This window comes from Oncorhynchus clarkii, chromosome 5, assembly GCF_045791955.1.
Source record: "Oncorhynchus clarkii lewisi isolate Uvic-CL-2024 chromosome 5, UVic_Ocla_1.0, whole genome shotgun sequence".
Taxonomy (NCBI): domain Eukaryota; kingdom Metazoa; phylum Chordata; class Actinopteri; order Salmoniformes; family Salmonidae; genus Oncorhynchus; species Oncorhynchus clarkii.
Genome location: NC_092151.1, coordinates 14,728,990 through 14,749,961, shown reverse-complemented (window position 1 = coordinate 14,749,961; position 20,972 = coordinate 14,728,990). Strand labels below are relative to the sequence as shown.

The window sequence follows — 20,972 nt, the reverse complement described above, 5'->3', positions numbered from 1 at the left end:
GGCAAGGATAGGTCAGTTAACCAACCATACACATGCAATGTCCTAACAATAGCTGATCAATGTCTCTTTTCATTATGATCCATGCAGAGAGCTTTCAAATTGAGGTCTGAAAATCCAGTGGAATGCCCCTATAATTCCAACTGATCAAAATTTGTGGTAAATCTTAGACAACAGAACATGCAATATATGAATCCAAAAGACCAACCAGAGAAACAACCGAGCCCAGCATGGGCCTGTGAGAATGACCAGCATGCATTTGGGCCAGGTGGGTCCGGTGCTTCTTTTCATGCAACACTAAGGCTGCACACCTGATTAAGGCAGTTCACGGAGATTGCAGCAATGTCAGCTCAAGCATCATTAATTTTAACAGTAAAGTACAGTGCAGGCAAACCAAGTCATAAAAGCTATGGAACAAATCAAGTCATGCATCAGAACACTCAAACTCTGTCCCCTTACACACTTACCTTCCTCTGGTCCTCCAGACAGGCCTTTCAGCCCAAAGACGGTATAATAATTTGTCTTTTGCCCACATTTTTAGACAGAGTGAGAAGAAAGACCGATAAGAGATGGCACATTAGAGAGAGAAGGCTAAGGAGTTGGTCTGACAGACAATACTGGTTGGTGTCTGTCTAAACTGATTCTTTGACTCACCTCTAGATTCCCTCTGGCCTTCTTCAGCACTCCATGGGTTAACGACACTGGTTTGAAAGAATAACAAATCATGTCAATTCAAATGTTTGGATCTGCTTCCACACCTGCATTGCTTGCTGTTTGGAATTTCTGTATAAGAAGGGCTTTATAAATTAATTTGATTGATCTCAATCAAATGCATTCATTCTCAGAATAGGATCTGAAGAAGTTACTGAACTAACATAAACGCTACATGTAAAGTGTTGGTCCCATGTTTCATGAGCTGAAATAAAATATCCTAGACATTTTCCATATGCACAAAAAGCTTATTCACATCCCTGTTAGTTGAGCATTTCTCATTTGCTAAGATATTCCATCCACCTGACAGGTGTGGCATATTAAACATGATCATTACACAGGTGCACCTTGTGCTGGGGACCATAAAAGGCCACTAAAATGTGCATTTGTGTCACAATTGTCTCAAGTTGAGGGAGTGTACAGTTGGCATGCTGACTGCAGGAATGTTCACCAGTGCTGTTGCCAGAGAACTGAATGTTCATTTATCTACCATAAGCCACCTCCAACGTCATTTTAGAGAATTTGGCAGTACGTCCAACCGGCCTCACTACCGCAGACCACGTGTAACCACACCAGTCCAGGACCTCCACATCCGGCTTCTTCACCTGCGGGATAGTCTGAGACCAGTCACCTGGATAGCTGATGAAACTGGGTTTGCACAACTGAAGAGCTTCTCAGGGAAGCTCATCTGCGTGCTCGTCGTCCTAACCAACTTCAGTGGGCAAATGCTCACCTTTGATGGCCACTGGCACGCAGGAGAAGTGTGCTTTTCATTGATGAATCCTGGTTTCAACTACTGGGCAGATGGCATGTGTGGGCGAACGGTTTGCTGACGTGAACGTTGTAAACAGAATGCCCCATGGTGGCAGTGGGGTTATGGTATGGGCAGGCATAAGCTACAGACAACAAACACAATTGCATTTCAATGCAGAGATACCGTGATGAGATCCTGAGGCCCATTGTCGTGCCATTCATCCGCCGTCAGCACCTCATGTTTCAGCATGATAATGCACGGCACCATGTCGCAAGGATCTGTACACAATTCCTGGAAGCTGAAAATGTCCCAGTTCTTCCATGGTCTGCATATTCACCAGACATGTCACCACTGAGCATGTTTGGGATGCTCTCAATTGACGTGTAAGACAGCGTTTTCCAGTTCCAGCCAATATCCAGCAACTTCGCACAGCCATTGAAGAGAAGTGGGACAACATTCCACAGGCCACAATAAACAGCCTGATTAACTTTATGCGAAGGAGATGTCGCACTGAATGAGGCAAATGGTGGTCACACCAGATACTGACTGGTTTTCTGATCCACTACATTTTTTTCCCTTTTAAGGTATCTGACCCACAGATGCACATCTGTACTCCCAGTCATGTGAATCCATAGATGAGGGCCTTTAATACATTTATTTCAATTGACTGATTTCCTTATATGAACTGTAACTCAGTAAAATCTTTGCTTAAGTATAATATGAAAGCGTTGCATTGATTCTCAAGCATGTGAGGTGAAGTGATTTCTTACGCTGGTCAATAATGACCCTCTCCATGCCCTCTTTAAGCTGGTTGGTGGTCCGCAGCCGTTTGACTGCACCGCTCAGCATCCGCTCCTGCTGGGACAGACGGCTCTTCAGACTCACTATCTCATTCTTCAACAGCTCATCCTGGGAGAGGGAAGGGTGGAGGGAGGAATAATTGTTACTTCATGACTGAGTCACCCACAACATTTACACTGGTCTTATCAGTACCCCAATTAGTATGGAAAGTTGATGACGTCACAATCAGTCAAACGTAAACACGACTGAGACACCCTGGAGACACAATAGTTAGCAAAAGTGTAGCGCGAGCAAACATTATGCATGCAGTCTCCTTAACTGATAAGGTGTCTCCACTAATGTTTACTTTTTAACCTTTGACCATCTCCCCTTTCCACACACATTGTCCAATTTATTCCAATTGCATCATTCTAATTACATGTTTGTGTGTATAGACTTTGTGTGGACAGTATTAATATATCTATTTATAATTTGTGGGAAAAATGTGTGTACTTATGTAGTCTTGTTTGTGTGTGCACTGAAGACTGAGTTGCGAGGGTGTGTGTATAACTGGTGTGTGATTGTGTGTGAGAGAGAGTGAGCAATTGTGTGTGTGTGCGTGCGTGAGTGTGTGTACCTGCTGGTTGCTGGTTGCGGTCACAGTGCCAGAGGGCAGGGATACCCTCCAGACCAGTTTGAGCAGCTGGCCAGCCTCCTCCAGGACCTGCTGCATAGTGTTCACACTGCTGGACAGAGCCTTCAGGTGACCCTGCTCCACCACCTGGACAATAACACAGAACACTGGCTCAACATTCAATATAAACATTCGAACACTCATAATGAACACATAGGAAATGCAATGAATTATTACAGTAATTTATTGTATGAATGATTTTCAAATACTACATGCACATTATAAATACTAAAGGTAGTTGTCTGGACTTCACCTGAGCAGGAAACAGGAAAGTCTGACATGTATTAAACAAGGGAATGTGCTCATAAGAGACGGTTGTATTTACCCTGTTGTCAGTCCCCTGCTGGCTGAGTGTGCAGACACACTCCTGCAGGTGTGTGTCCATGGTGCGGGTGAGCCTCTTTCCCTCTGAGATCTGCTTCCGCAGGGCATTGTGGTCCTCGATAAGACCCAGGATGTGGCGCCCTTGGCGGTTGGCCCACAGGCGGTGGCCGGGCACCAAGCGGGATGGAGGGGGAGCCGAGCCAGAGATACTGTCCCCAGAACTGTTACTACACTGTGACACAGCGTCCATCTCCGACTGGGCTTGACGCTTCAGATCTGGCAGAGAGAACACACAAATAAATATACATACATATGCACAGTGGGGCAAAAAAGTATTTAGTCAGCCACCAATTGTGCAAGTTCTCCCACTTAAAAAGATGAGGCCTGTAATTTTCATCATAGGTACACTTCAACTATGACAGACAAAATGAGAAAATAAAATCACATTGTGGGATTTTTTAATGAATTTATGGTGGAAAATAAGTATTTGGTCACCTACAAACAAGCAAGATTTCTGGCTCTCACAGACCTGTAACTTCATTAAGAGGCTCCTCTGTCCTCCACTCGTTACCTGTATTAATGGCACCTGTTTGAACGTGTTATCAGTATAAAAGACACCTGTCCACAACCTCAAACAGTCACACTCCAAACTCCACTATAGCCAAGACCAAAGAGCTGTCAAAGGACACCAGAAACAAAATTGTAGACCTGCACCAGGCTGGGAAGACTGAATCTGCAATAGGTAAGCAGCTTGGTTTGAAGAAATCAACTGTGGGAGCAATTATTAGGAAATGGAAGACATAAGGACCACTGATAATCTCCCTCGATCTGGGGCTCCACGCAAGATCTCACCCCGTGGGGTCAAAATGATCACAAGAGCGGTGAGCAAAAATCCCAGAACCACACGGGGGGACCTAGTGAATGACCTGCAGAGAGCTGGGACCAAAGTAACAAAGCCTACCATCAGTAACACACTACGCCGCCAGGGACTCACATCCTGCAGTGCCAGACGTGTCCCCCTGCTTAATCCAGTACATGTCCAGGCCCGTCTGAAGTTTGCTAGAGAGCATTTGGATGATCCAGAAGAAGATTGGGAGAATGTCATATGGTCAGATGAAACCAAAATATAACTTTTTGGTAAAAACTTGTCGTGTTTGGAGGACAAAGAATGCTGAGTTGCATTCAAAGAACACCATACCTACTGTGAAGCATGGGGGTGGAAACATCATGCTTTGGGGCTGTTTTTCTGCAAAGGGACCAGGACGACTGATCCGTGTAAAGGAAAGAATGAATGGGGCCATGTATCGTGAGATTTTGAATGAAAACCTTCATCAGCAAGGGCATTGAAGATGAAACGTGACTGGGTCTTTCAGCATGGCAGTGATCCCAAACACACCGCCCGGGCAACGAAGGAGTGGCTTTGTAAGAAGCATGTCAAGGTCCTGGAGTGGCCTAGCCAGTCTCCAGATCTCAACCCCTTAGAAAATCTTTGGAGGGAGTTGAAAGTCCGTGTTGCCCAGCAACAGCCCCAAAACATCACTGCTCTAGAGGAGATCTGCATGGAGGAATGGGCCAAAATACCAGCAACAGTGTGTGAAAACCTTGTGAAGACTTACAGAAAACGTTTGACCTTTGTCATTGCCAACAAAGGGTATATAACAAAGTATTGAGAAACTTTTGTTATTGACCAAATACTTATTTTCCATCATAATTTGCAAATAAATTCATAAAAAATCCAACAATGTGATTTTCTGGATTTTTTTTCTCATTTTGTCTGTCATAGTTGAAGTGTACCTATGATGAAAATTACAGGCCTCTCATCTTTTTAAGTGGGAGAACTTGCTCAATTGGTGGCTGACTAAATACTTTTTTGCCCCACTGTACAGTGGGGAGAACAAGTATTTGATACACTGCCGATTTTGCAGGTTTTCCCACTTACAAAGCATGTAGAGGTCTGTAATTTTTATCATAGGTACACTTCAACTGTGAGAGACGGAATCTAAGAAAATCCAGAAAATCACATTGTATGATTTTTAAGTAATTAATTAGCATTTTATTGCATGACATAAGTTTTTGATCACCTACCAACCAGTAAGAATTCCGTCTCTCACAGACCTGTTAGTTTTTCTTTAAGAATCCCTCCTGTTCTCTACTCATTACCTGTTTGAACTTGTTACCTGTATAAAAGACACCTGTCCCCACACTCAAACAGACTCCAACCTCTCCACAATGGCCAAGACCAGAGAGGGTGTAAGGACATCAGGGATACAATTGTAGACCTGCACAAGGCTGGGATGGGCTACAGGACAATAGGCAAGCAGCTTGGTGAGAAGGAAACAACTGTTGGCGCAATTATTAGAAAATGGAAGAAGTTCAAGATGACGGTCAATCACCCTCGGTCTGGGGCTCCATGCAAGATCTCACATCGTGGGGCATCAATGATCATGAAGAAGGTGAGGGATCAGCCCAGAACTACACGGCAGGACCTGGTCAATGACCTGAAGAGAGCTGGGACCACAGTCTCAAAGAAAACCATTAGTAACACACTACGCCGTCATGGATTAAAATCCTGCAGTGCACGCAAGGTCCCCCTGCTCAAGCCAGCGCATGTCCATGCCCGTCTGAAGTTTGCCAATGACCATCTGGATGATCCAGAGGAGGAATGGGAGAAGGTCATGTGGTCTGATGAGACAAAAATAGGACTTTTTGGTCTAAACTCCACTCGCTGTGTTTGGAGGAAGAAGAAGGATGAGTACAACCCCAAGAACACCATCCTTACCATGAAGCATAGAGGTGGAAACATCCTTTGGGGATGCTTTTCTGCAAAGGGGACAGGACGACTGCACCGTATTGAGGGGAGGATGGATGGGGCCATGTATCGCGAGATCTTGGCCAACAACCTCCTCTCAGTTAGAGCATTGAAGAAGGGTTGTGGCTGGGTCTTCCAGCATGACAATGACCCGAAACACACAGCCAGGGCAACTAAGGAGTGGCTCTGTAAGAAGCATCTCAAGGTCCTGGAGTGGCCTAGCCAGTCTCCAGACCTGATCCCAATAGAAAATCTTTGGAGGGAGCTGAAAGTCCGTATTGCCCAGCGACAGCCCCGAAACCTGAAGGATCTGGAGAAGGTCTGTATGGAGGAGTGGGCCAAAATCCCTGCTGCAGTGTGTGCAAACCTGGTCAAGAACTACAGGAAACGTACGATCTCTGTAATTGCAAACAAAGGTTTCTATACCAAATATAAAGTTCTGCTTTTCTGATGTATCAAATACTTATGTCATGCAATAAAATGCAAATTAATTACTTAAAAATCATACAATATGATTTTCTGGATTTTTGGATTCTGTCTCTCACAGTTGAAGTGTACCTATAATAAAAATTACAGACCTCTACATGCTTTGTAAGTAGGAAAACTTGCAAAATCGGCAGTGTATCAAATACTTGTTCTCCCCAGTGTGTGTGTGTGTGTGTGTGTGTGTGTGTGTGTGTGTGTGTGTGTGTGTGTGTATATATATATATATATATATATATATATATATTACACACACACATACACCGTTAATGACTGACAACTGACACAGACGTACATTGATGTTGTACACAGTTACTCACCTCTAACTTATTGACATACAAATGTGACATTTGTTGTGGTGAACCTACAGGCCAGTAACATACAGTACATTGTGGATTGGGTGTGCTGTGGGTTCTCACCGTGAGAGGAGGAGTGGCAGGGAGGATCACAGCCTTCACAACCAGGAGACCTGCCTGTAACCTCTGGAACACACAACATAGGACAAATGTTTATGCCACGGGACTTTATGGTTGAATATGGGTGTGCATGCATTCAGTGAGAGAGCGAGTACATATATATCCTACCTGACGTGGGTAGCACATGATAGTGTATGGATTTCTACCTCTATATTACATACACTACATGACCAAAAGTATGTGGACACCTGCCCGTCGAACATCTCATTCCAAAATCATTGGCATTAATATGGAGTTGGTCCCCCCAATGCTGCCATAACAGCCTCCACTGTTCTGGGAAGGCTTTCCACTAGATGTTGGAACATTGCTACTGGGACATTAGTGAGATCAGGCACTGATGTTGACCGATTAGGCCTGGCTCGCAGTTGTTGTTCCAATTCATCCCATAGGTGTTTGATGGGGTTGAGGTCAGGGCTGTGTGCAGGCCATTCAAGTTCTTCCACACCGATTGCGACAAACCATTTCTGTATGGACCTCGCTTTGTGCAGGGGGCATTGTCCTGTTGAAACAAGAAAGGGCCTTCCCAAACTGTTGCTACAAAGTTGGAAGCACCGAATCATCTAGAATGTCATTAAGATTTCCCTTCACTGGAACTAAGGGGCCTAGCCCGAACCATTAAAAACAGCCCCAGACCATTATTCCTCCCACCAATCTTTACAGTTGGCACTATGCATTGGTGCAGGTAGCATTCTCCTGGCATACGCCAAACCCAGATTTGTCCGCGGGACTGCCAGATGGCGAAGCGCGATTCATCACTCCAGAGTGTTTCCACTGCTCCAGAGTCCAATGGCGGCGAGCTTTACACCACTCCAGCCGACACTTGGCATTGAGCATGGTGATCTTAGGCTTGTGTGCAGCTGCTCGGCCATGGAAACCCATTTCATGAAGCTCCCGACTAACAGTTATTGTGCGGACGTTGCTTCCAGAGGCAGTTTGGAACGCTGTAATGAGTGTTGCATCCGAGGACATACAATTTTTACGCACTACAGTACTCGGGGGCCCTGTTCTGTGAGCTTGTGTGGCCTACCACTTCGTGGCTGAGCCGTTGTTGCTGCTAGATGTTTTCACTTCACAATAACATCACTTCCAGTTGACCGGGGCAGCTCTAGCAGGGCAGCAATTTGACGAACTGACTTGTTGAAAAGGTGGAATCCTATGACGGTGCCTCATTGAAAGTGACTGAGCACTTCAGTAAGGCCATTCTACTGCCAATGCTTGAATGGAGATTGCATGGCTGTGTCCTAGATTTTATACACCTGTCAGCAACGGGTGTGGCTGAAATAGCCAAATTCACTCATTTGAAGGGGTGTCCACATACTTATGTGTTTAGCTCCAAAAGTATTGGGACAGTGACATGTTTTGGCTCTTGTACTCCAGTACTTTGGATTTGAAATGAAACAATGACTATGAGGTTAAAGTGCAGACTGTCAGAGGGTATTTGCATCCATATCGGGTGAACTGTTTAGAAATGACAGCACTTTTTGGACATACACATTAGGAACTCTGCTTTTTCCATGACAGACTGACGAGGTGAATGCTATGATCCCTTATTTATGGTACTTGTTAAAGAAGGACTTTTAAGCCTTTCAGACAATTGAAACATGGTATGTGTATGTGTGCCAATCAGAGGGTGAGTACAGTTGAAGTCGGAAGTTTACATACATTTAGGTTGGAGTCATTAAAACTCGTTTTTCAACCACTCCACACATTTCTTGTTAACAAACTATAGTTGTGGCAAGTCGGTTAGGACATTACTTTGTGCATAACACAAGTAATTTTTCCAACAAATGTTTACAGACCGATTATTTCACTTATGATTCACTATCACAATTTCAAAGGACCTTGTGAAGATGCTGGAGGACACAGGTACAAAAGTATCTATATCCACAGTAAAACGAGTCCTAAATTGACATAACCTGAAAGGCTGCTCAGCAAGGAAGAAGCCACTGCTCCATAACCGCCATAAAAAAACAGACTACGGTTTGCAACTGCACATGGGGACAAAGATCGTACTTTTTGGAGAAATGTCCTCTGGTCTGATGAAACAAAAATAGAACTGCTTGGCCATAATGACCATCTTTATGTTTGGAGGAAAAAGGGGGAGGCTTGCAAGCTGAAGAATACCATCTCCACAGTAAAGCACAGGGGTGGCAGCATCACGTTGTGGGGGTGCTTTGCTGCAGGAAGGACTGGTGCACTTCACAAAATAGATGGCATCATGAGGGAGGAAAATTACATGGATATATTGAAGCAACATCTCAATCTGTCAGGAAGTTAAAGCTTGGTCGCAAATGGGTCTTCCAAATGGACAATGACCCCAAGCATACTTCCAAAGTTGTGGCAAAATGGCTTAAGGACAAAAAAGTCAAGGTATTGCAGTGGCCATCACAAGGCCCTGACTTCAAACCTATAGACAATTTGTGGGCGGAACTGAAAAAGTGCAAGGAGGCCTACAAACCTGACTCAGTTACAACAGTTCTGTCAGGAGGAATGGGCCAAAATTCACCCAACTTATTGTGGGAAGCTTGTGGAAGGCTACCCAAAATGTTTGACCCAACTTAAACAATTTAAAGGCAATGCTACCAAACACTAATCGAGTGTATGTAAACTTCTGACCCACTGGAAATGTGATGAAAGGAATTAAGCCTAAATAAATCACTCAACTATTATTCTGACATTTCACATTCTTAAAATAAAGTGGTGATCCTAACTGACCTAAAACAGGGATTAAATTACTAGGATTAAATGTCAGGAATTGTGAAAAATTTAGTTTAAATGTATTTGGCTAAGGTGTATGTAAACTTCCGACTTCAACTGTAGGTGCCAGGCGCACCGGTTTGTGTCAAGAACTGCAAAGAGGCTGGATTTTCCACTCAACAGTTTCCTGTGTGCATCAAGAATGGTCCGACATCCAGTCAACTTGACACAACTGTGGGAATGCCTCCAACTAATTGAGGCTGTTCTGAGGGCAAAAGGGGGTGCAACTCAAGTGTTCCTGATATTTTGTACACTCAGTGTCGTCCCTCCATTTTAGGGGACCAAAAGTATTGGGACAAATTCACTTATGTGTTTTAAAAAGTCAGAAGTTTAGTATTTGGTCCCATAGCATACAAGCTTGTGACTCTACAAACTTGTTGGATGCATTTGCTGTTTGTTATGGTTGTGTTTCATTTAATTTTGTGCCCAATATAAATTAATGGTAAATTATATATGGTGTCATTTTGGAGTCACTTGTATTGTAAATAAGAATATAATATATAATAAGTATCCTTAATCATGGTAGCATTCATATTAATGTAGAAGTGTTATATTCTTATTTACAATACAAGTGAATCCAAAATGACAATACATAATTTACCATTCATTTCTCTGACAAAACATTTATTTTGGGCACATCTACAAAAAGTGCTGTTCTTTCTTAGAGTTCCCTTGATATGGATAAAAATTACCCTCAAATTAAAGCTGACAGTCTGCACTTTAACCTCAGTCATTGTTTCATTTCAAATCCAAAGTGCTGGAGTACAGAGCCAAGACAACCAAAAATAATGTCACTGTCCCAATACTTCTGGAGCTCACTGTACCTGAAGTAGCCAGTAGATAGTTGATATTGATGGTATCTGGGCGGTTGGGACCTCTGAGCAGCTGTTCCTCCAGTTTCTGCCTCAGGGACGTGTTGGTCTGGATGCTCCTCTCCAGCTGCAGCCTCAGGTGGCGGATCTCTGACAGCAGCTCCCCCAGGTCCACTTGGTTCGACCCAGACCCTGAACCAGACTGTTGGGCTGTACCACTGGACTCTAGAGAGGGAATGTCAGAAACAACTAAGCGACAGGTGTGTGTGTGCGCTCGCTTGTAGGACACTACCTGTGTGGTTGTAGGACACTACCTGTGTGCTTGTGTGTCCCAGTTTTGATCTGTTCGTAGACCTGCAGCTCCACGCGTAGAGACTGGAGGAGGTGTTGACTGTCTGACAGCTGCTGTCTCTGCATCTTCACCTCACACTGCAACCTAGAGGAACACACGCTTAGGACGGGTATACAAGCAAGTTGCACACACACGCACACACCCTGACACACAGTATAGTGAATTGGGGATACCTAGTCAGTTGTACAACTGAAATGTGTCTTCCGTATTTAACCCAACCTCTCCGAATCAGAGCTGCGGGGGGCTGCCATAATCGACATCCACGTCTTCAACGCCTGGGGAACAGTGAGTTAACTACTTTGCTCAGAGGCAGAAAGATAGATTTTTACCTTGTCAGCTCGGGGATTCGATCCAGCAACGGTTCGGTTACTGGCCCAACGCTCTAACCACTAGGCTATCTGCCACCCCAGTAGCAACCCAACGAAACAACCACATTTACCATCACATCTACACTGCACCAGTGACTAACACGTCACATCTACACTAGAGGTCGATCGATTAATCGGAATGGCCGATTAATTAGGGCCGATTTAAAGTTTTCATAAAAATCGTAAATCGGTATTTTTAGACACCGATTTGGACAAAAAAATGTTTATAATTTTTTTTTTTTTTTACACCTTTATTTAACTAGGCAAGTCAGTTAAGAACACATTCTTATTTTCAATTATGTTTTCCTAGGAACGGTGGGTTAACTGCCTTGTTCAGGGGCAGAACGACAGATTTTTACCTTGTCAGCTCGGGGATTCAATTTTGCAACCTTACGGTTAACTAGTCCAACACTCTAACCACCTGCCTTACATTGCACTCCACGAGAAGCCTGCCTGTTACGCGAATGCAGTAAGAAGCCAAGGTAAGTTGCTAGCTAGCATTAAACGTATCTTATAAAAAAAACTATCAATCAATCATAATCACTAGTTAACTACACATGGTTGATGATATTACTAGTTTATCTAACGTGTCCTGCGTTGCATATAATCGATGCGGTGCGCATTCGCGAAAAAGGACTGTCGTTGCTCCAACGTGTACCTAACCATAAACATCAATGCCTTTCTTAAAATCAATACACAAGTATATATTTTTAAACCTGCATATTTAGTTAATATTGCCTGCTAACATGAATTTCTTTTAACTAGGAAAATTATGTCACTTCTCTTGCAATAGAGTCAGGGTATATGCAGCAGTTTGGGCCGCCTGGCTCGTTGCGTGAAGACCATTTCTTTCTAACAAAGACAGCTAAACGGGAGATGATTTAACAAAAGCGCATTTGCAAAAAAGTACAATCGTTGCACGACTGTACCTAACCATAAACATCAATGCCTTTCTTAAAATCAATACACAGAAGTATATATTTTTAAACATGCATATTTAGCTAAAAGAAATCCAGGTTTGCAGGCAATATTAACCAGGTGAAATTGTGTCACTTTTCTTGCGTTCATTGCACGCAGAGTCAGGGTATATGCAACAGTTTGGGCCGCCTGGCTCGTTGCCAACTAATTTGCCAGAATTTTACGACATAACATTGACATAACATTGAAGGTTGTGCAATGTAACTGGAATATTTAGACTTAATGGATGCCACCCGTTAGATAAAATACGGAACGTTTCCATATTTCACTGAAAGAATAAACGTTTTGTTTTCGAGATGATAGTTTCCGGATTCTACCATATTAATGACCTAAGACTCGCATTTCTGTGTGTTATTATATTATAATTAAGTCTATGATTTGATATTTGATAGAGCAGTCTGACTGAGCAATGGTAGGCAGCAGCAGGCTCCTAAGCATTCATTCAAACAGCACTTTCGTGCGTTTTCCAGCAGCTCTTCGCTGTGCTTCAAGCATTGCGCTGTTTATGACTTCAAGCCTATCAACTCCCGAGATTAGGCTGGTGTAACCGATGTGAAATGGCTGGCTAGTTAGTGGGTGCGAGCTAACAGCGTTTCAAACGTCACTCGCTCTGAGACTTGGAGTAGTTGTTCCCCTTGCTCTGTATGGGTAACGCTGCTTCGAGGGTGGCTGTTGTCGATGTGTTGTTCCTGGTTCGAGCCCAGGTAGGAGCGAGGAGAGGGACGGAAGCTATACTGTTACACTGGCAATACTAAAGTGCCTATAAGAACATCCAATAGTCAAAGGTATATGAAATACAAATCGTATAGAGAGAAATAGTCCTGTAATTCCTATAATAACTACAACCTAAAACTTCTTACCCTGGGAATATTGAAGACTCGTGTTAAAAGGAACCACCAGCTTTCATATGTTCTCATGTTCTGAGCAAGGAACTAAAACATTAGCTTTCTTACATGGCACATATTGCACTTTTACTTTCTTCAACACTTTGTTTTTGCATTATTTAACCAAATTGAACATGTTTCATTATTTACTTGGAGGCTAAATTGATTTTATTGATGTATTATATTAAGTTCAAATAAGTGTCCATTCAGTATTGTTGTAATTGTCATTATTACAAAAAAAATTAAAAAGAAAGAAAGAAAATAAATAAAAATTTAATAGGCCGATTAATCGGTATTGGCTTTTTATGGTCCTTCAATAAATCGGTATCGGCGTTGAAAAATCATAATCGGTCGACCTCTAATCTACACTGCATTAGCGGACACAGAGACCAGTCACAGTATACACTCACAAAATCAGCACTTCAATCATGCCATGCAACTTGAAAGTACACAAATTAACCAATCATATAACCAGTCATATCATTGTACGTTCATCATTACCATAACCAACACATTACACATCATCATTACTGACAACATCATTATACTCTGCAACCTGAGAACACAAACACACTAATGTGGAATCCCTTACATCTGTGGTTCCCAAACTTTTTATAGTCCCGTACCCCTTCAAACATTTAACCTCCAGCTACGTACCCCCTCTAGATAATTTTGTGCCCAATAGAAATGAACAGAAATGCCCCAGGGTCAGCACACTCAAATATTGTTTTTGCCATCATCAAATCAAATCAAATTTTATTTGTCACATACACATGGTTAGCAGATGTTAATGCGAGTGTAGCGAAATGCTTGTGCTTCTAGTTCCGACAATGCAGTAATAACAAGTAATCTAACTAACAATTCCAAACTACTGTCTTGTACACAGTGTAAGGGGATAAAGAATATGTACATAAGGATATATGAATGAGTGATGGTACAGAGCAGCATAGGCAAGATACAGTAGATGGTATCGGGTACAGTATGTACAAATGAGATGAGTATGTAAACAAAGTGGCATAGTATAGTATAAAGTGGCTAGTGATACATGTATTACATAAGGATACCGTCGATGATATAGAGTACAAAGTGGCATAGTATAGTATAAAGTGGCTAGTGATACATGTATTACATAAGGATACCGTCGATGATATAGAGTACAGTATATACGTATGCGTATGAGATGAATAATGTAGGGTAAGTAACATTTATATAAGGTAGCATTGTTTAAAGTGGCTAGTGATATATTTACATCATTTCCCATCAATTCCCATTATTAAAGTGGCTGGAGTTGAGTCAGTGTCAGTGTGTTGGCAGCAGCCACTCAGTGTTAGTGGTGGCTGTTTAACAGTCTGATGGCCTTGAGATAGAAGCTGTTTTTCAGTCTCTCGGTCCCAGCTTTGATGCACCTGTACTGACCTCGCCTTCTGGATGATAGCGGGGTGAACAGGCAGTGGCTCGGGTGGTTGATGTCCTTGATGATCTTTATGGCCTTCCTGTGACATCGGGTGGTGTAGGTGTCCTGGAGGGCAGGTAGTTTGCCCCCGGTGATGCGTTGTGCAGACCTCACTACCCTCTGGAGAGCCTTACGGTTGAGGGCGGTGCAGTTGCCATACCAGGCGGTGATACAGCCCGCCAGGATGCTCTCGATTGTGCATCTGTAGAAGTTTGTGAGTGCTTTTGGTGACAAGCCGAATTTCTTCAGCCTCCTGAGGTTGAAGAGGCGCTGCTGCGCCTTCTTCACGATGCTGTCTGTGTGAGTGGACCAATTCAGTTTGTCTGTGATGTGTATGCCGAGGAACTTAAAACTTGCTACCCTCTCCACTACTGTTCCATCGATGTGGATAGGGGGGTGTTCCCTCTGCTGTTTCCTGAAGTCCACAATCATCTCCTTAGTTTTGTTGACGTTGAGTGTGAGGTTGTTTTCCTGACACCACACTCCGAGGGCCCTCACCTCCTCCCTGTAGGCCGTCTCATCGTTGTTGGTAATCAAGCCTACCACTGTTGTGTCGTCCGCAAACTTGATGATTGAGTTGGAGGCGTGCGTGGCCACGCAGTCGTGGGTGAACAGGGAGTACAGGAGAGGGCTCAGAACGCAACCTTGTGGGGCCCCAGTGTTGAGGATCAGCGGGGAGGAGATGTTGTTGCCTACCCTCACCACCTGGGGGCGGCCCGTCAGGAAGTCCAGTACCCAGTTGCACAGGGCGGGGTCGAGACCCAGGGTCTCGAGCTTGATGACGAGCTTGGAGGGTACTATGGTGTTGAATGCCGAGCTGTAGTCGATGAACAGCATTCTCACATAGGTATTCCTCTTGTCCAGATGGGTTAGGGCAGTGTGCAGTGTGGTTGAGATTGCATCGTCTGTGGACCTATTTGGGCGGTAAGCAAATTGGAGTGGGTCTAGGGTGTCAGGTAGGGTGGAGGTGATATGGTCCTTGACTAGTCTCTCAAAGCACTTCATGATGACGGATGTGAGTGCTACGGGGCGGTAGTCATTTAGCTCAGTTACCTTAGCTTTCTTGGGAACAGGAACAATGGTGGCCCTCTTGAAGCATGTGGGAACAGCAGACTGGTATAGGGATTGATTGAATATGTCCGTAAACACACCGGCCAGCTGGTCTGCGCATGCTCTGAGGGCGCGGCTGGGGATGCCATCTGGGCCTGCAGCCTTGCGAGGGTTAACACGTTTAAATGTCTTACTCACCTCGGCTGCAGTGAAGGAGAGACCGCATGTTTTCGTTGCAGGCCGTGTCAGTGGCACTGTATTGTCCTCAAAGCGGGCAAAAAAGTTATTTAGTCTGCCTGGGAGCAAGACATCCTGGTCCGTGACTGGGCTGGGTTTCTTCCTGTAGTCCGTGATTGACTGTAGACCCTGCCACATGCCTCTTGTGTCTGAGCCGTTGAATTGAGATTCTACTTTGTCTCTGTACTGGCGCTTAGCTTGTTTGATAGCCTTGCGGAGGGAATAGCTGCACTGTTTGTATTCGGTCATGTTACCAGACACCTTGCCCTGATTAAAAGCAGTGGTTCGCGCTTTCAGTTTCACACGAATGCTGCCATCAATCCACGGTTTCTGGTTAGGGAATGTTTTAATCGTTGCTATGGGAACGACATCTTCAACGCACGTTCTAATGAACTCGCACACCGAATCAGCGTATTCGTCAATGTTGTTATCTGACGCAATACGAAACATCTCCCAGTCCACGTGATGGAAGCAGTCTTGGAGTGTGGAGTCAGCTTGGTCGGACCAGCGTTGGACAGACCTCAGCGTGGGAGCCTCTTGTTTTAGTTTCTGTCTGTAGGCAGGGATCAACAAAATGGAGTCGTGGTCAGCTTTTCCGAAAGGGGGGCGGGGCAGGGCCTTATATGCGTCGCGGAAGTTAGAGTAACAATGGTCCAAGGTCTTTCCTCCCCTGGTTGCGCAATCGATATGCTGATAAAATTTGGGGAGTCTTGTTTTCAGATTAGCCTTGTTAAAATCCCCAGCTACAATGAATGCAGCCTCCGTTGTAAGCCTGCCACACGCACACTATACAATACATTTATTAAACACAAGAATGAGTTTTTGTTACCAACCGGCTCGTGGGAAGTGACAAAGAGCTCTTATAGGACCAGGGCACAAATAATAATCAATAATCTTGCTCTTTATTTAGCCATCTTACATTTAAAACCTTATTTGTTCATCAATAATTGTGCTTGAAAGGATGCACATAACTCTGCAATGTTGGGTTGTATTGGAGAGTCGCAATCAAATCATTTTCCACACAGTCTGTGCCGATTTGTTTCATGCTAGTGAGGGCCGAGAATCCACTCTGACATAGGTACGTGGTTGCAAATGGTATCAGTGTCTTAACAGTGTGATTTGCCAAGGCAAGAAACTATGAGCGCAGCCCTATCCAGAAATCTGGTAGTGGCTTTGATTAAATACAATTTTCACAGAACCGCTTGTTGCAATTTCGATGAGGCTCTCTTGTTCAGATATCGGTAAGTGGACTGGAGGCAGGGCATGAAAGGGATAACGAATCCAGTTGTTTGTTTCGGAAATTACCTGCGTAATTGCGCACCCAGCTCACTCAGGTGCTTTGCTATATCACAAGATTTAGTTAATTTGTACACAAAATAATCATACAATGATGGAAAGACCTGTGTGTTGTCTTATTAATGCAGACAGAAAAAAGCTCCAACTTCTTTAATCATAGCCTCAATTTTGTCCTGCACATTGAATATAGTTGGAGAGTCCCTGTAATCCTAGATTCAGATCATTCAGGCAAGAAAATAGGCCAGTCGTGTGAGAAACCCGTCATCATGCAAGTGGTCAGACAAGTGAAAATGATGGTCAGTAAAGAAAACTTTAAGCTAGTCTCTCAATTAAAAAAAAAACGTGTCAATAATTTCCCCCTTGACAACCAGCGCACTTCTGTATGTTGTAAAAGCGTTACATGGTCGCTGCCCATATCATTGCATAATACAGAAAATACACAAGAGTTCAGGGGCCTTGCATTAAAAAAGTTAACCATTTTCATTGTAGTGTCCAAAACGTTTTTCAAGATGTCAGGCATTCCCTTGGCAGCAAGAGCCTCTCGGTGAATGCTGCCGTGTACCCAAGTGTCGTCGGGAGCAACTGCTTGCACGCACGTTACCACTTCACGATGTCTCCCTGTCATGGCTTTTGCGCCATCAGTACAGATACCAACACATCTTGACCACCAAAGTCCATTTGATGTCACAAAGCTGTCCAGTGCTTTAAAAAAGATCCTCTCATGTTGTCCTGGTTTCCAGAAGAGGATGTCTTCCTTAATTGACCCTCCATAAATATAACAGACATATACCAGGAGCTGTGCCAGGCCCGCCACGTCTGTTGACTCGTCCAGCTGTAACGCATATAATTCACTGGCTTGTATGCGAAGCAGTAATTGTTTCAAAACATCTCCTTATATGTCACCGATGCGTCGTGAAAGTGTTTGATGAAGATATTGTCTGTATAGTTTTTTTTGGCCTTTTCCCCCAGCATTGTCCCAGCCATATCCGCGGCAGCAGGAAGAATTAGGTCCTCCACATGCCTGTCCTAGCCACTCGGTAACTCACCATAAGACGCTTCTAGCCCTTGTTATTAATGGTATCTGTTGCTTTCATACATATCTTTATTCTCGCTCAAAAAACTTCCGTGGCTTATTTTTTTAAAATGGTCATGTTTAGTTTCTAAATGTCTGCGCAAGATCGAAAGTTTCCCGCGAGAGAGTAACAGTTAATGTGATTGGATGTTAATTATTTGACTAGGGTACCTGTATTAGAATTTGTTTTGTTATTTAGCTGAACTGTAGATGGTAAAAAAAAAAATTGGCAGTGAAACGAGGGTACACAGGCGAAGAAAAAACAAAAACAAATGTATAGCCCTGTTGGAAAATATAAATGTACTGTTTGAAAAATGTGAAGAAAAAATGCGTACCTCAGTTTGGGAATACCTGGCTTACTGGTCTCCCAGTGACACAGTTGAGTGAGGATGACACCCAATACCAGGAGTCTACTTCTCCACAGCAGTATCACCTCTCCTCTCCCTTTCCACCTGGGGTTTGTGTGTGTGTTTAGTATAGTGTACCCTGTGTGAGTGTGTGTTTATGCATCCTGTGTGTATGTATTTAGGAGTTTGTATTTGTATTTAATATGGATACCCATTAGCGGCTGCCAAAGCAGCAGCTACTCTTCCTGGGTTCTAGCAAAACTAAGGCAGCTTATACAATTTTAAAAACATTACAATACATTCACAGATTTCACAACATACTGTGTGCCCTCAGGCCCTACTCCACCACTACAGTAAATCCGTGTGTATGTGTGTATATAGTGCGTATGTTATCGTGTGTGTGTATGCATGCGTCTGTGCCTATATTTGTGTTGCTTCACAGTCCCCGCTGTTCCATCAGGTGTTTTTTAAAATATTTTTATTTCTATTTTTTTTTTAAATCAAATTTTACTACTTGCGTCAGTTACTTGATGTGCCTCCCATAGTCCCATAGTCTGTTCTGGACTTTGGGACTGTGAAGAGACCTCGTGGCATGTCTTCTGGGGTATGCATGGGTGTCCGAGCTGTGTGCCAGTAGTTTAGACAGACAGCTCGATGCATTCAACATGCAATACCTCTCATAAATACAAGTAGTGATGAAGTCACTCTCCTCCACTTTGAGCCAAGAGAGATTGACATGCATATTATTAATATTAGCTCTCTGTGTATATCCAATTGCAATTTTCCTAAGTTATTTTTTGTGGCACCTGACCACACGACTGAACAGTAGTCAAGGTGCGACAAAACTAGGGCCTGTAGGACGTGCCTTGTTGATAGTGTTGTTAAGGCAGAGCATCGCTTTATTATGGACAGACTTTTCCTGAACTTAGCTACAACTGAATGAATATGTTTTGACCATTGCAGATTACAATCTAGGGTTACTCCAAGCAGTTTAGTCATCTCAACTTGCTCAATTTCCACATTATTTATTTATTATAAGTTTTAGTTGAGGTTTAGTGAGTGTTTTGTTCCAAATACAATGCTTTTAGTTTTAGAAATATTTAGAGCGAACTCCTTGGCACCCACTCTGAAACTAACTGCAGCTCTTTAAGCTGACGTGTATAGTGTTGAGTCATCCGCATACATAGACACTCTAGCTTTACTGAAAGTCAGTGGCATGTTGTTTGTAAAAATTGAAAAAGCAAAGGGGCCTAAACAGCTACCCTGGGGAATTCCTGATTCTAACTGGATTATATTTGATAGGCTTCCATTAAACAACACCCTCGGTGTTCTGTTAGACCAGTAACTCTTTATCCACATTATAGCAGGGGGGGTAAAGCCATAACACCTACGTTTTTCCAACAGCAGACTATGATCGATAATGTCAAAAGCTGCACTGAAATCTAACAGCCCTCACAATAATTTTATCAGCAATTTCTCTTAGCCAATCATTAGTCATTTGTGTAAGTGCTGTGCTTGTTGAGTGTCCTTCCCTATAAGCGTGCTGAACGTCTGTTGTCAATTTGTTTACTGTGAAATAGCATTGTATCTGGTCCCAAAAATAATCCAGAAGTTTACTAAGGTTTGGTAACAGGCTGATTGGTTGGCTATTTGAGCCAGTAAATGTGGCTTACCATTCTTGGGTAGCGGAATGACTAACTTCCCTCCAGGCCTGAGGGCATACACTTTCTAGTAGGCTTAAATTGGAGATGTGGCAAATAGGAGTGGCAATATCGTCTGTTGTTATCCTCAGTAATTTTCCATTCAGATTGTCAGACCCTGGTGGCTTGTCATTGTTGATAGACAATAATTTTTTCACCTCTTCCACACTGACTTTACAGAATTCAAAAGTACAATTCTTGTCTTTCATAATTTGGTCTGATATACTTGGATGTGTAGTGTCTGTTACTGGCATGTCATCCCTAAGTTTGCTTATCTTGCCAATGAAAAAAATCATTAAAGTAGTTGGCAATATCAGTGGGCTTTGATGAATGAGCTGATTCAATGAACGATGGAGCCGAGTTGGATTTTTCCCCCAAGATTTCATTTAAGGTACCCGTAGCTTTTTACTATCATTCTTTATATAATTGGTCTTTGTTTCATAGTATAGTTTATATTTATTTAGTTTAGTCACGCTATTTCTTAATCTGCAGTACGTTTTACAATCAGTTGGGCTGCCAGACTTATTTGCCATACCTTTTACCTCATCCCTCTCAACCTTACAATCTTTCAATTCCTCATCAATCCAATGGGATTTATCAGTCATGTTCTTAATGGGTGTTTGCTTATTAGTAACGGG

At 43.2% G+C, this 20,972-nt stretch overlaps 1 protein-coding gene across 2 annotated transcripts in view; it reads right to left on the bottom strand.

Annotated features, from left to right (window-relative positions):
- LOC139408407 (CDK5 regulatory subunit associated protein 2) overlaps nucleotides 1-20,972 on the bottom strand; it is a 79,080-nt gene that overhangs the window by 871 nt on the left and 57,237 nt on the right. For both annotated transcript variants that reach the window (XM_071152255.1, XM_071152256.1), the window contains 8 exons: nucleotides 10,912-11,033; nucleotides 10,610-10,822; nucleotides 6,972-7,034; nucleotides 3,262-3,536; nucleotides 2,880-3,023; nucleotides 2,233-2,371; nucleotides 652-698; nucleotides 465-519 (listed from right to left, as the gene is read on the bottom strand). In XM_071152255.1, the coding sequence (XP_071008356.1) occupies nucleotides 465-519; nucleotides 652-698; nucleotides 2,233-2,371; nucleotides 2,880-3,023; nucleotides 3,262-3,536; nucleotides 6,972-7,034; nucleotides 10,610-10,822; nucleotides 10,912-11,033 (1,058 nt within the window). The remainder of the gene's footprint in view (nucleotides 1-464; nucleotides 520-651; nucleotides 699-2,232; nucleotides 2,372-2,879; nucleotides 3,024-3,261; nucleotides 3,537-6,971; nucleotides 7,035-10,609; nucleotides 10,823-10,911; nucleotides 11,034-20,972) is intronic.